The sequence below is a fragment of the Notothenia coriiceps genome, unplaced genomic scaffold (assembly GCF_000735185.1).
Source record: "Notothenia coriiceps isolate Sejong01 unplaced genomic scaffold, NC01 NC01_scaffold00033771, whole genome shotgun sequence".
Taxonomy (NCBI): Eukaryota; Metazoa; Chordata; class Actinopteri; order Perciformes; family Nototheniidae; genus Notothenia; species Notothenia coriiceps.
This window is the reverse complement of record NW_011366472.1, coordinates 109668-122419: the sequence shown is the minus strand read 5'-3', so window position 1 is coordinate 122419 and position 12752 is coordinate 109668. Positions and strand designations below refer to the sequence as shown.

General features: G+C 40.0%; 1 protein-coding gene across 1 annotated transcript; it reads right to left on the bottom strand.

The window, feature by feature from the left end:
• Positions 1-429: 429 nt before the first annotated feature.
• On the bottom strand, positions 430-2526 carry LOC104961784 (uncharacterized). Its single transcript, XM_010790122.1, has 3 exons — positions 2287-2526; positions 1576-1933; positions 430-1497 (listed from the first exon to the last, which is right to left on the bottom strand). The coding sequence occupies exons 1-3, from the start codon at positions 2463-2465 to the stop codon at positions 694-696; spliced, it is 1341 nt and encodes a 446-aa protein (XP_010788424.1). The 5' UTR covers positions 2466-2526; the 3' UTR covers positions 430-693.
• Positions 2527-12752: the final 10226 nt, after the last annotated feature.

Sequence of the window (12752 nt, the reverse complement as noted above, 5' to 3'; positions counted from 1 at the left end):
TAATAAATTCGATTTTTATAGCGCCTTTTAAGAAACCCAAGGACGCTTTACAATGGGAGATAAAATAACCTGATTGAACCTGGGTGATTCTTAAGAAGCTTTGTTGCTCTGTGAGGACAGAAACATTGCAAAATACTTATTGCTGACATTTTTTCTGAGTCTGCTTCCCCCTCTTTACAAATGGGTATATAGCATTTACACTTCTTTAGGTGATCATCTTCAATTGGTAGTGCATTTGTATTGTATCGTGATTGTTGGAATGTAGCACCTAATGGTCCTATTAGCATATGAGCAGTTATTTGTATTCGCACCTAATGGACATTCCTCACATCTTCCAGAATCAAACTCTTATTTTCTATATTAATCTGCTTTTTAAAACCTTTATCTTTATATAACTCAGCTCAAATAATTATACAGACAATAAAGAGTCCTTTTCAACACTTTATTACACACAGTGTACAAACATTAGTTACAGAGGTTTATTTGGCTTGAACGTCCTCCAATCGGAAAATGTGTGGTTCAAACACCTACCCCCCCCCCCCTTGTAGTTAACATGTGGTTGTATTTAACCCCAGATTGTTCCACATAGGTTGGCCAATATGTGAATGTGAGTGTGGGAAGCTTGGTCAATATGAGCACCTTGTATGGCAGCCTTGTAAATGTAACAGCACTTTAAGGGGTCGTAAAAGCAATTTAGAAATGACCAAAACCAAGAGGTTTGGCCTCTGGGTCAACTTTTCGGGGGCTCCTCAGTCTCTCGTTGATCTTGTTCCTGATCCTGTGCCACTGATCCCCTGACAGAATTGGAAACCTCTGGTACACATAGAACTCGAGCTTCTGCTTCACAGAGTGAGGGATGGCCATCTTCCCTTTGGACCCGCTCCAGTTTGTCTTTTTGGCCCAGCTCTTGTAGGCCTCAAATGGAGTCAGAGCCATGAACAGCTGAGCAGCATACCCCTCAGGACGAGCTTCCCCTTTCACAACACAGTTCCTGTATAGTGTCTCCTCGCGTGCTTGAGAAACGGTTCTGATTTTCACATCAGGCAAGGAACCTCGGACTGGTTTGGGACCTTGGACTAGTGTGGATATTGGAACTAGTGTGGAAACTGGGACTAGCGTTGGACCTGGAACTAGCGTGGGAGCTGGCACTGTTGTAGTAGCGACGAAGCTAGCTGGGGCAGCAGGCTTGGATGCCGCTGGCTCTAAAGGTGGAGATTCTTCTGTTTTGACCGTGAATAGCTTCCTCCTGGTGAGGGTACTGGCGTCCAGCTGCTGGGGTGCTGGGGGGGTTTGTTTCAGCCTGCACTGATCCTGGAGCCCCTGAAGATTCCGTGTCTGGGCCTCCAGCGAGGAGCTCATCTCCTCCAGAGAAGACATCAGGAATGCAACCTGCTGCTCTGTGCCACTCAGACGTCTCTTCAGCTCACAGATCTCTGAGCTGTCGGGGGGGTACGGGCAGGACCTCTGCATTGCACGGATTGCAATCCCTATGGAAGCCTAAAAAAAGGAAATGATTAGTCCCACTGAGAAAACAACACTTTATGCACTTGATTGAGTTATGGTATTTTTGCTAACCTGTGTTGCATGACGTCGTCTACGCTTGTAAAACATGGATGACCCCCTTCTTCTATTGTTTGCTTCTAGCTTTATGGCACTGTTGACAACAGATTGGTCCTCATCTTCTGTTGTCTCATCCTGCAACATCTCCTCACATTCGCTCCTTTGAAGCTCTTGCATTCGTCTTTCTTCTTGGCTTTCATCTCTTGTCCTCGAGGTGAAGCCCCTCTTCTCATATTTCCAGCCCAGCTTCCTGCGGGCCAAGCGTATAGTGCTCAGGCCGAGGAGAACTCCAAAATCTGCTTTAATGAGGTGCTGCAGATCCTTTGCACTCAACGTGTTGTTTGTTTGGTCATCAATAGCCGCCAGGATCTTACTTTGGGAGACAATTAAGTAAGTTAACATCAAGTAAACTTTTCTCCTCAGTGGTGGAGTATGATTGAAAACAGGTATTTTACTTTAGAACCAACACACTGCTACTACAAATGTAAGGAAGTGGTTTTCACTAGGCAAGGGAAGGGGAAGCTCAAATGTAACCCTGAAAATAGGTTTAATAAATGTACTGAAACGTTGACTTTAATTAAATGTATGATGTCATCACATAAATGTATTAGGTTCATTGGAAGCAATACTTTTAAATGCTTTCAACTAACTCAACTGTGTTAGGATAATACATTAAATCAAAGTAACCGTTTCAGTTTTTCAGTGTGTTATAAATAAAGTTCTCACCGGTGCAGTTTGCGCGGCCCGGTGCGGCGCGCTGGTTTCTCCCTGAAATGGTTCCGCAGAGCGCTCAGGGAAATGTTGATATCCAGGCTGACGAAATGCTGCTGGATCTCCCGAGTGGATTTTCCATTTTCCCTCATCAGACAAACTTCTTTCGACCTCTCTCTGTTGATGCGAGTCATCTCTGCTGTTTGGTGATCCTGAGTTATGTGAAGCTATAGCCGCTTTACGCACATTAAATGATAGCGAACAATAGTGGGTGTATTCCAACACAGCCTTGTGATTGGCTAATATGTGCAGGAAAACCAGTTTTTCCTCTCTTTTCAAATGTATATAAATAATTATACCTTTATTTGGGTGATCAGGTTGACTTGAAGGTATAGATAGGCCTAGCAGTTATTTTCTGTTGATAACGATGAACGCTGAGAAACAGAAATAAAATAGTAGGCTGTGGTGACCACCTATTAATACACTGGGACATCATTCATACATGGAACTACAGTTGGGGCTATTGTTCCCACACGGACATGTTATGTGTTTACTATATATGTTGTGTGCCCTCCTGACTTCACTCTCTTTTCTTCCCGGACTGCAACCGGACAACATGTCCTTTCCAGCTCTTAAATAAAGTACCCTTTTACACCATCATTGCACCGCCTCTGACTCCCTATCTCTCGGCACTACAAGGCCTATTTACTTAAACGACGACATGCCTCTTTTGAAATGTAAGCTTCACATTATGATCTTCCTCAGCTTGATTTGGATATTAAGATATTGTCTGCTGCTTTAATATTGACTGAAACTGTGGAATTTAAAACACATGTTCATAACCAGATTAGTTGACGAAATATTCTGTTTATTAAATCAGTGTTATCATATTTGATTGTATGGAAGGAATGTTTATTTAAATAGCATATTTCCGTTACAGGGGAATTACATTTTTTTATAACAAATATCTTAAATGCCTTTGTCTGAATGTCTTTCATTTTTGTAAAGAACCTTGAATTGCCTTGTGTTGAAAGGTGCTATATAAATAAACTTGCCTTGCCTTGCCTTAAAAGCATTAAAACATATGAAAGAGAAATCCATTACTGATTTTAAAGTATTTACAACAGTGTAGAAATAAAACAAGACACAACAGGTAACAATACAAGAATTAAAGATAGTGGAAATATGCATAGTCATAGGTTTAAGTAAAAGAGAGCAGCAAACACAAAGTCTAAATGTGTTTCCCACACAGAGCCTTTCTTTTATTTGAGTAGTATAATCTAATGTAATCAGTTCATGGAAATATTACTATACTGAAACTTATTTAGCAAATTGGTCATGTTATTCTCAGTGATTCTGACACGGTTTGATGAGCCTGAAACCCTTCATTAACATTACAGGTCACCTTTTAGTCGGCGGCGGATGGGCCATCAGTGTGGGAAGTAGTGATATACAGTGCAAACATACACTACCATGTCACACTATTAGCATCAAAATAAAGCCCACCAAAAGCAAAAGTATTCATTGGGGAGAGACGCTCATTTCAGAATCAAATGGGCCATCATGGAAGATGTGCCAGATACAGTTGGACATTTGAGCTCTTTCAAATCCTGCAGCCCATCACAAAGACTGATCCTGTTTTGTTGTTCAACACTGAATTTCATACATTAATGCTTTTGATTGGTAAGATAAGATAAGAAAAACCTGTATTGATACCCGTAACTGGTAAGTGCATGCATGGTGTTAAATGTAAAAGTGTGTCAGAAAATTATTATGTCAACATTGTGGCAACTGGCAAAGCATATATAACGCATAACTAACAAGGGTGATAATGCAAATATAAGTTATCTGCAGCACAGGCAGTATGAGAAAAAGGAAGACTCTTTTAATAATAATATAATAATAAAATAGATTAATTTTGTTAGCGCTTTTACAGGTGCTCAAAATCGCTTTACAGAGATATTGAAAAGAAACCTTTTGAACCTTAAATCATGGAAACATGAAGAGTAGAGGCACAACATACTGATATGAACCTGAACATGAGCAGTGTAGGCCCCTTTAAGCAGATGCTGATGCCAATACTTGCATACAATATTTTCTTGTGCAGGTTCAGGCTTTCTCTTGTGTTATAACCACATCCTCCAAGTTTTGCATTATGACAATTAAAAGTAGGCTAACCTAAAGAAAAGAACCCAAATAATCATATAAAAGTAACATGGCTCTATGAACATATACAACATTTTCTTTAAATCTGCTGGCATAACCCATACCCTGCTGGGATAATATCACAGATGTGACTCCTATTAGCAGAAAAATGAAAGAAAAATACTTCCCACTCCAGTCACAGCCTGACTCAATCCCAAACATCCATCATGATGTTTAAACTCTTCAACCTCATGCCACCATCACCTCAGTGAATCAGTCTCCCCTCCCACGTCTCCTCCATACTTTCTCCAGTTTGCGTCATCAAATAGGCAAAGAAAAAAAAAAGAAACCTCCATTCAGTCAATCTTTCCTCCTGACGTCTTAATTGTATTTCTCCTTCTCGCAGTTCTGTGAGCGTGATGTCATTCGGCTTCTTTCCCTTCTCACATATTTGTATTTCATTTTCATCACTGTCGCTTAATGATTTTGGCTCTTTGCTGAGAGATGAATTTCTAAAACAGACACTGAAACCATTTAATGTTGCAAAACATTTGTACACCCAGTTTGTCTGAACATGTCAGCTGTTTCTCTTGTTAGGATTTACCAAAGTGAGGCTGTGGTTCTGCACTGAATGATGCACCGTCAGCCAGGGCCGTGGGAAGTAGGGGTGCTGAGGGTGCTGCAGCACCCCCTGGTGGAGGACAGGGGATCTGCACTTCCACAAGATATAATAAGAAAAAAACGAATTTTCAGCCTTGATGTAACAACATTCATAATTAAGTAAAGATAACACCCTTTTCACCCCGGTTACATTTTCCATTTGCCCTGTAAGATGGGCGCTGTAAGTGATGAAAGTGGGGGATGTTGGCTTAGCAGGCGCCCGCAGCTCACAGCCAAAGTGAGAGAGATAGAGAGAGGGGATACCGCGGGGATACCGCGGGGACACCGCGGGGATACCGCAGGGATACCGCGGGGATTGTTGTTAGCTTCTGCTGCGCTTACGGATATAAGAAGCTGTTTCTACAATAATGTGGAGGGAGAGTCCTCTCCTGTCAGACTGAGAGGCTCAGTGAGGTAAAGGACTCTGAGGGCTTAGATAGTTCACTTTAGTCTAAGTTATCTCAGTGGGTCTCAAACGTTTTGATCACAATTTATGTAAACAAATATTTCCAAGGCACACCTTTATAATTATTAGGATAAATAAAAACAGGTTTGAAATCATTCCAATGTATACTATAGGACAGTGAACCAAAAATATCGTTTAAAACTGGAGAGATTTAAAAATATACATAAATAAATAAATGTTAACTGGTAAAATAAGATATGAATGAACAACACAAATAAAATAAGTTACATGTATTTGTTATTGGCTATGGTAGGTTATTGGAAATGTTCACATACCTACTTATTTGATTAATAAAATGCAAACCGATCTTTTTCATATGGGTGTTTAGAGTTGTACCCCCTAGATCAGTCTCTAATTGGGCGCTCAAAGTGCACCAAATTGAAGCATTTTACTTTAAAATGTTAAAAACATCTTCCCGGGGGGGCACCCCCGGACCCCCCTAGAGGATGTGAAGTCCACCCCCCAATTAAAACATGTTATAATACTAAATACATGTGAAGCCTTGTTATATAAGCTGTCCACCATGTCAATATGTTTATCTTTTTGTAATGTATTGGTCTTTTGTAGAGGTGTTTCCTTGCCAGCTAAAATCTTGCCTATAGGGCAGCAAATTGGTCAAAACCGGCCCTGGTGTCATCCCTACAGCACCCCCCATTTGAAACATGTTCCCACGGCTATGACTTTAAATCACACAACTGAAATATTAAGCGAAGATTTGGCATTTTCATGACTCATTTCCCCACCTCCACATACATACTAATAACATCAGACAAAAGTGTTGCTCAATGGGGGCTGTCAGTTATATATGTGAAACTCCTGCTGCTTTGCTTGTAAAGAGAAACTTGATTTATGCTTTACCTATGGAGGGGTGAAATATGTAGTCTAACTTGTTACACACAGGCTTCATAGTGTCTAACTGGCCATATCACTGGATCAAAAATATCTAGAAAAAAGTCAAATCTGATATTTTCCTTTAGCCTACAACCATTTGCCTATAGGCGTTGTGTTGGAACATTAATTTGTTTATAATTTAATGACAAACCCTCCAGAAGTTGTTGAGATTTTTGAGTCAGTTTACATTGCCGTTCCTTGAGCCACCTTGCTAACATGGTTTATACTAAAGCAACAGTCCTGAATAGAGACTGAATCTGATATGTGAAGCACAGTGGCTGTCAGATGTTGCTCCTGCCACCCATTACTCAGTGATGAACTGAGACCCATCCACTTTAGCTGATGTAGTGCTACAAGGGGAAATCATGGAGATAAAGGACTTGTGTACAAGACAACCTACAAACATGGTGGGATCATTTAGTATGCCAGCTGGGAACCGTGTCCCTTAAGCACGTCAGGGACATTTTATGGACCAGCACTAGATTGTGTTTCAGGTAAATCATTGGAGAAGGAGGAAGTGCTGTTTCAAAGGTGCTGGGCTGCAGAGTGGGGTCTGTGATGACTGACTTCATCCCCAGAATGTAAAAAATATTCTGTTCATCCTCTGGAGAGTTTAAATGGTCTGTGACTAACTCGTTGGGCAAAATGTAATAATGTGGTGCACACACCGTATGCCAATAGCAGTTGATGTATTGCACATTTTGTTCAAACATCAAGCAGGAGCAGGGGAGGGGATGTCACAGTGGTCAAGGGTGGCCATTCATCTTAATCAAAGAGGGTGATGCAATTGACACACAAGGAAAGCCTATGTTTGTGCTTGATCTGACAATTATAAGACCAAGTAATAATCATGATCTGATTCACCATAAAAACACTTTGTGAGAACATTGGGTAACATTCAAGAAGATAAACCATCACGGTGTAACACAAATAAACAAACCGTGTCTGAAGATAAATGAGTTTTAATGATACACTTATCAGGAAAAGGCAGGGGATCACCAAAGTCATTACCGTCTGCAACTACAAATGTTTCTAAATGATTTCATAGCAATCCATCCAGCAGTTATTATTATTATTATAGTTAAGATATTTATTCTAAAACATAAAGGGTTGAACCATGGGGCTTTGCAACCAACAAACTGAAATGGCTAACCCTAAAACAAGGATGCTTTTTTTTTTCTTCCAAACTCCATCTTCACAAGTCAACATTTTTTTTTTCCATGTACAGATACATGAATTCTGACTCGGGGCAGAGTGGACATGACTGACAGCTGGGAGCAGCTCTCGTCTCAGTAGAGGTGAGAAGTGCTGCTCTTCTCCCCCTCCCCCCTCCCATCACTGAATACACTTCAGCTGAGGGATGGGAGAATTGCTCCTCTCCAGTGTCATGAGGTGAGGTAGATTGTGAAGAGGGAAAGAGAAAGAAAATAATAAATTCTATTTATATAGCGCCTTTCAAGGGACCCAAGGCCGCTGTACATGGTGGACAAACAAAAAATAAAGGAAGCCGGGGGACCAAGAAAGGGCTAGGGCCCGAAGGCCAGGGTGAACAGGTGTGTTTTTAATGATGATTTGAAAATGTCCAGGGAGGCAGCATTACGGATCTCGGCAGGAAGTGCATTCCAGAGGGCGGAAAGGTTGTTTTTCTGCCAAATTGGAAATTAGCTAAGGCCTGCATGAGTAAGATTATTGTTGGCTTCCCCTCTCTGAGCAATTCTACTTTTCTCTGGGATAATTTCCTCTTCTTTCTCCCGCTAATACTCATCTATTCGAATTTCAAAGACAATTACTGTCTAAGCTATGTTGAAGCAAAATGAAGACAATTTAACTGCAGTAATGGAGAAAGAATACTCTGAAGCTGCCATTATTGTTTTTCAGTAAATAACATTTGGGACTCATTATGTTCACAGCAAAGACAAACTCATCTACTTCCCTACCTTTTTTTCTTTTAACTGTGGGATTTATTTTAAAATGAGAAAAATATGTTTTCCTACAGGCTACAACAATTAAAAATAACCAACAATAAATGACATTTTTAGTTAAGGCCCAAACAGAATGCGGGGGAGGAAAGTGTTAGAAAAAGGAAGAGAGTTGATAATATGATGAAAGTAGACAACAATATTGGGAGTGATATTGGCCCCTCATTTTGTTCAAATCTGATTAAAACGCTTGGCTGACATGTCAAATATATGAAGCGTTTGGTGACACATGGAAGACTTAGTAGTTATATGTGGATTTGGTTTAACCCGTCTGTAGTAGTTCAGCACCAAGGATAGCTCCCATCAGTTGACTGTATGAATAAAGAGCTCTACCCAGCAGTACCAACAAATGCTTGATAATAACCCACAGGGGAAATAGTTCCCAACAGAACGAATGAAGGGGTTTGCCACAGATGTTGTTGAAAAGTACCGAGCGAATGACTCATGCATTGTTGGTTTTTGTGGGATTTGTTGACTGAAGGAATAATATTGAATACAAATGCGTCTTACTAGCTTTTATAGACACACAAAGCATGTCAACTCTCAGCAAAAAGAAAACGCTTGGCAATTTCCATCCTCCTGTCAGACTAATAGCTCTAAAATGACTAACGGCTCTAAAATGACTAACAACTACATCATTCGGATTCAAAAGCTTTCACTTCAATTATTTTTGATGGCTTTATTCTTCACACCGTCTAATTTAGTTCCAAATCACATTGCTTTGCATATTCTAATAAGTGTGATGTCTCTGATCATTGAGTAGATTTGCATTTTGTTTCTATGATGTCTGTCTTTTAATCAATGATTGAGAAATTATTCTGTTGATCGGTGCCCAACAAATCCAGACCTGGATACAAAAGTCATGCGGATACTTTTAGTACGTACATGCCGTTTAAACCATGGAAAGTCCTGAAGAGCTACGGATTAATACAAGATAAAAGGAATTCAAGTTGCCTTCCACTGACAGGAAGAACCTACAATTTACACAAAATGTGACAGTTCAGACAGAAATGTAGAAACGACAGAAGAACATGTCAGTAGTATATTGAAGTCATGACATCTTTACGCTTTTGTTTCAAAATCCATGCTTAACTTAAGAATTGGACCGCAAGCTGAAGCCTGAGGAACACAACAGATGCCCTTTTTACCCAGAGAGCAGACAAACAAACACATTTGGGTTCTTCACACCCACATGAAGCTTTCCACATGCTGCCTATGGTTTCCTGATTGTAGCAAAAGGAAAAGAAAATCATCAGCACTGACTCTTAAGCCAAGGAGTGAAGGAGGCGCACAATCAGGGCTCTGCCCTCTAGTCAATCCCAGGCCCTTCTCCCATCAGCAAGCATCTATATTACCATGGCAACTGATGACCTTGACACCATGCTGCATTATAGTTTGAAGCGTGCAGAATGCTGTCCGACCAAAAGCTTGCTTATTTAGATACTGCAAGTGAATAACTTATCTTTTTCATCAAGTCTGGTTCTCTGGCAACATGTTGTAGGTGCAAAAACCTGACCGTAATGACCGTTAGCACTCTTATGCAAATGGCGCATTTCCTTGATATGAAGCAGTATTTAAGAAAAATATAAAAAGTGTTATGGCTGTATCTAGTTAACTGAACTAAAAAAGCCAATTTTTATCTGCAAGTTCCAATCCTTTATGTATGTAATGGCGCTTTTCCACTGCAGGAGCAGGACCTAGCACGGCTTAGTACAGTATGGTTAGGCCTTGGTAGGCCAGGCTCACTTTATGCTGTATTTCCATTACAGTTATCAACTGGGGTAGTAACTATAGTAACGCAGTGCAGGCGGGGCAATCAGCTGTTCGGCGGGCGGAGCGACGCTGCGTAAAACTGCCGTTACGTCATCTTGAATGCGAACCACAAAACATCAGCTGTTAGCTGTTAGAACTCACAGCTCCTCATACCTGTTCAGAAACTAGACAAAAGTTAAAGTACAAACTACAGACTGTGTCATGGCGAATACAGTCGCTGGTTTATTTATGTCTGTAGGCCGATGTTGTGAGTGTGGACGGAGCCTATACAACTTTAGCTTAGCCTGATCGATCCGATCTCCATTCAGAAAACACGCATTTTAAAAAGGTTTTTCGCCTGCAGACCGGTATCAGTATGTTGTTACTTCAGCACCATTTTGAAACGTGTATTACAATGAAATCACGGTAAAATGTGTTCATTTTGTTGTAGTTGTAGCCCCCTTGCCAGTGATTCTCTCTGACCATTCAGCAGTCGAGAGTGTTTACGTCACTAGTTTAGCATATTCAGCCCGGTTGTTGGCCCGGTAAGAACCTCGATTTTGGAGGGCCAGAAAAAAGGTGAAAAGGTAGCCCTGAGCCAGAACTACCCCTAGTGGAAAAGCCAAAAAACACTTAAACCGTGCTGCAGTGGAAAAGCGCCATTACAGAATTACCCAACATTCGCTGGTAGGTGAGCCTTTTCTTTTGATTAATTAGCACTCTTAAAGGAGGTGAAATAACATTCAATTAGCCCCATTATGTCTATGTTTCGTTGCCGTCAATGTGCCACATAGAATCTTTTTTTTCCCCTGATTAGAGTTAAGCAGTTATTATAAACCTAAAATTAGCTTTGAACAAGGTGAGATCTACATGGAGTTAATACGATTAGGTGCAGTCTTGTCTTTCTATCTTTTCAATGAATTTAAGGCCCGTAACTATACTAAAATAGTGAAATGGGTAAAATAAATGAATATGAGTGGCGTTAGAGTACATTATATATTCTGACTCCATGTACTTTAAGCCTAACAAGGCAACAGTGCAGCTCTGTAATCCTGAGAACATGCTGAGGCTTAAAACATGATGAGACTACAATAAACAAAGGGGGAAGACAACCAGCATCTCCCAGCAGCTTTGAAGTGGGAACCGAATCAAATCCCCATACGAAGCCAATTGTCTTTCCCACCAACTAAAAGGGATCAAAACGGTCTTAAGCTAAAAATAACAAACATTCCCTGTCTCCCTCTCCATGGGAAAACAAACACAACAATAACTGTTTTCCTACTCAAAGTCTTCTGTCAAACTATTCTTTGGTTGAGTCTGCACTAGTAAGCATTGGGAATATACTGTACAGTATGTTAAATACAAATATGAAACTAACTCCACAGTTTGACTCAGGAAGGATATTTGTGATTCGAGCGGGACTATTTCAATCGTACCTTAAAAGTGAAGTATTCAACAAGAAACCATGCAGAAGAGAATGGGATGATAATGACATTATTCATGTTACACGGCTCTGTGCGGGACTACAATTAAATAATAAGTCAATTCGACCGAAAAAGCAGAGTAAGCACCAAGCTTTATGAGTTTTGTACTTATTCTTCCATTAGAAATAAATGCAACAGGCAAATATAGCTGATGAAGGTCTCTGTTTTTGCTTAGATAGGCCCAAATGTACATCGGGACCGCAGACAGTGTTATACTGTAAGAGACGTTACATAAGCACATAAATCGACTGCTCATCCACCCACAAACTTCTCTAACCCACTCACAGGGCTTTACAATGGTTGGTTACTTTAACACATACACAGTGGCAGACTATGTGAGTATTTCCCACGAGTATAAGAGATCAAATATTGCACTTACATCTTTTTTGTATGTGATACCTTGAAACTTTAAAAAGCCTTTCAAAATAAGTTCATCTTTTCATTACAGATGAAGTTGATGGATGGAGGAAACAGTCACAAATTGATGGGCTTCAATTAAAGGTGATGAGGGATCAAGCAGTAACATGCTCAAAAATGCCAAGATAGGTAGGGGAAAGGGGAACTGTATTTCTGTTACACAAGCACAATACATTTTATAAAAAGGAGGAATTTCAAAGGGTTTCTTTGACTTAAAAATTATGCTCATTACACTGCTATGGACAGTCTTGCACTAAAATGTACATTCCCAAAGATATTGAAGTGACTGTTATTTTGTATATTACTTGTTTTGTTTTTTTATCTCAATGTGTGCACATGTATAAATGTTTGTTGATTGTGTGTGTGTGTGTGTGTGTGTGTATATATATATATATATATATGTGTGTGTGTGTATATATACATATATATATATATACACACACACATACATACATATATACACACACACATAGTGGGGGCAAAAAAGTATTTAGTCGGCCACCAATTGTGCAAGTTCTCCCACTTAAAAAGATGAGAGGCCTGTAATTTTCATCCGAGGTATACCTCAACTATGAGAGACAAAATGAGAAAAAAAAAAGAATCCAGAAAATCACATTGATTTTTAAAGAATTTATTTGCAAATTATGGTGGGAAATAAGTATTTGGTCACCTACAAACAAACTTTCT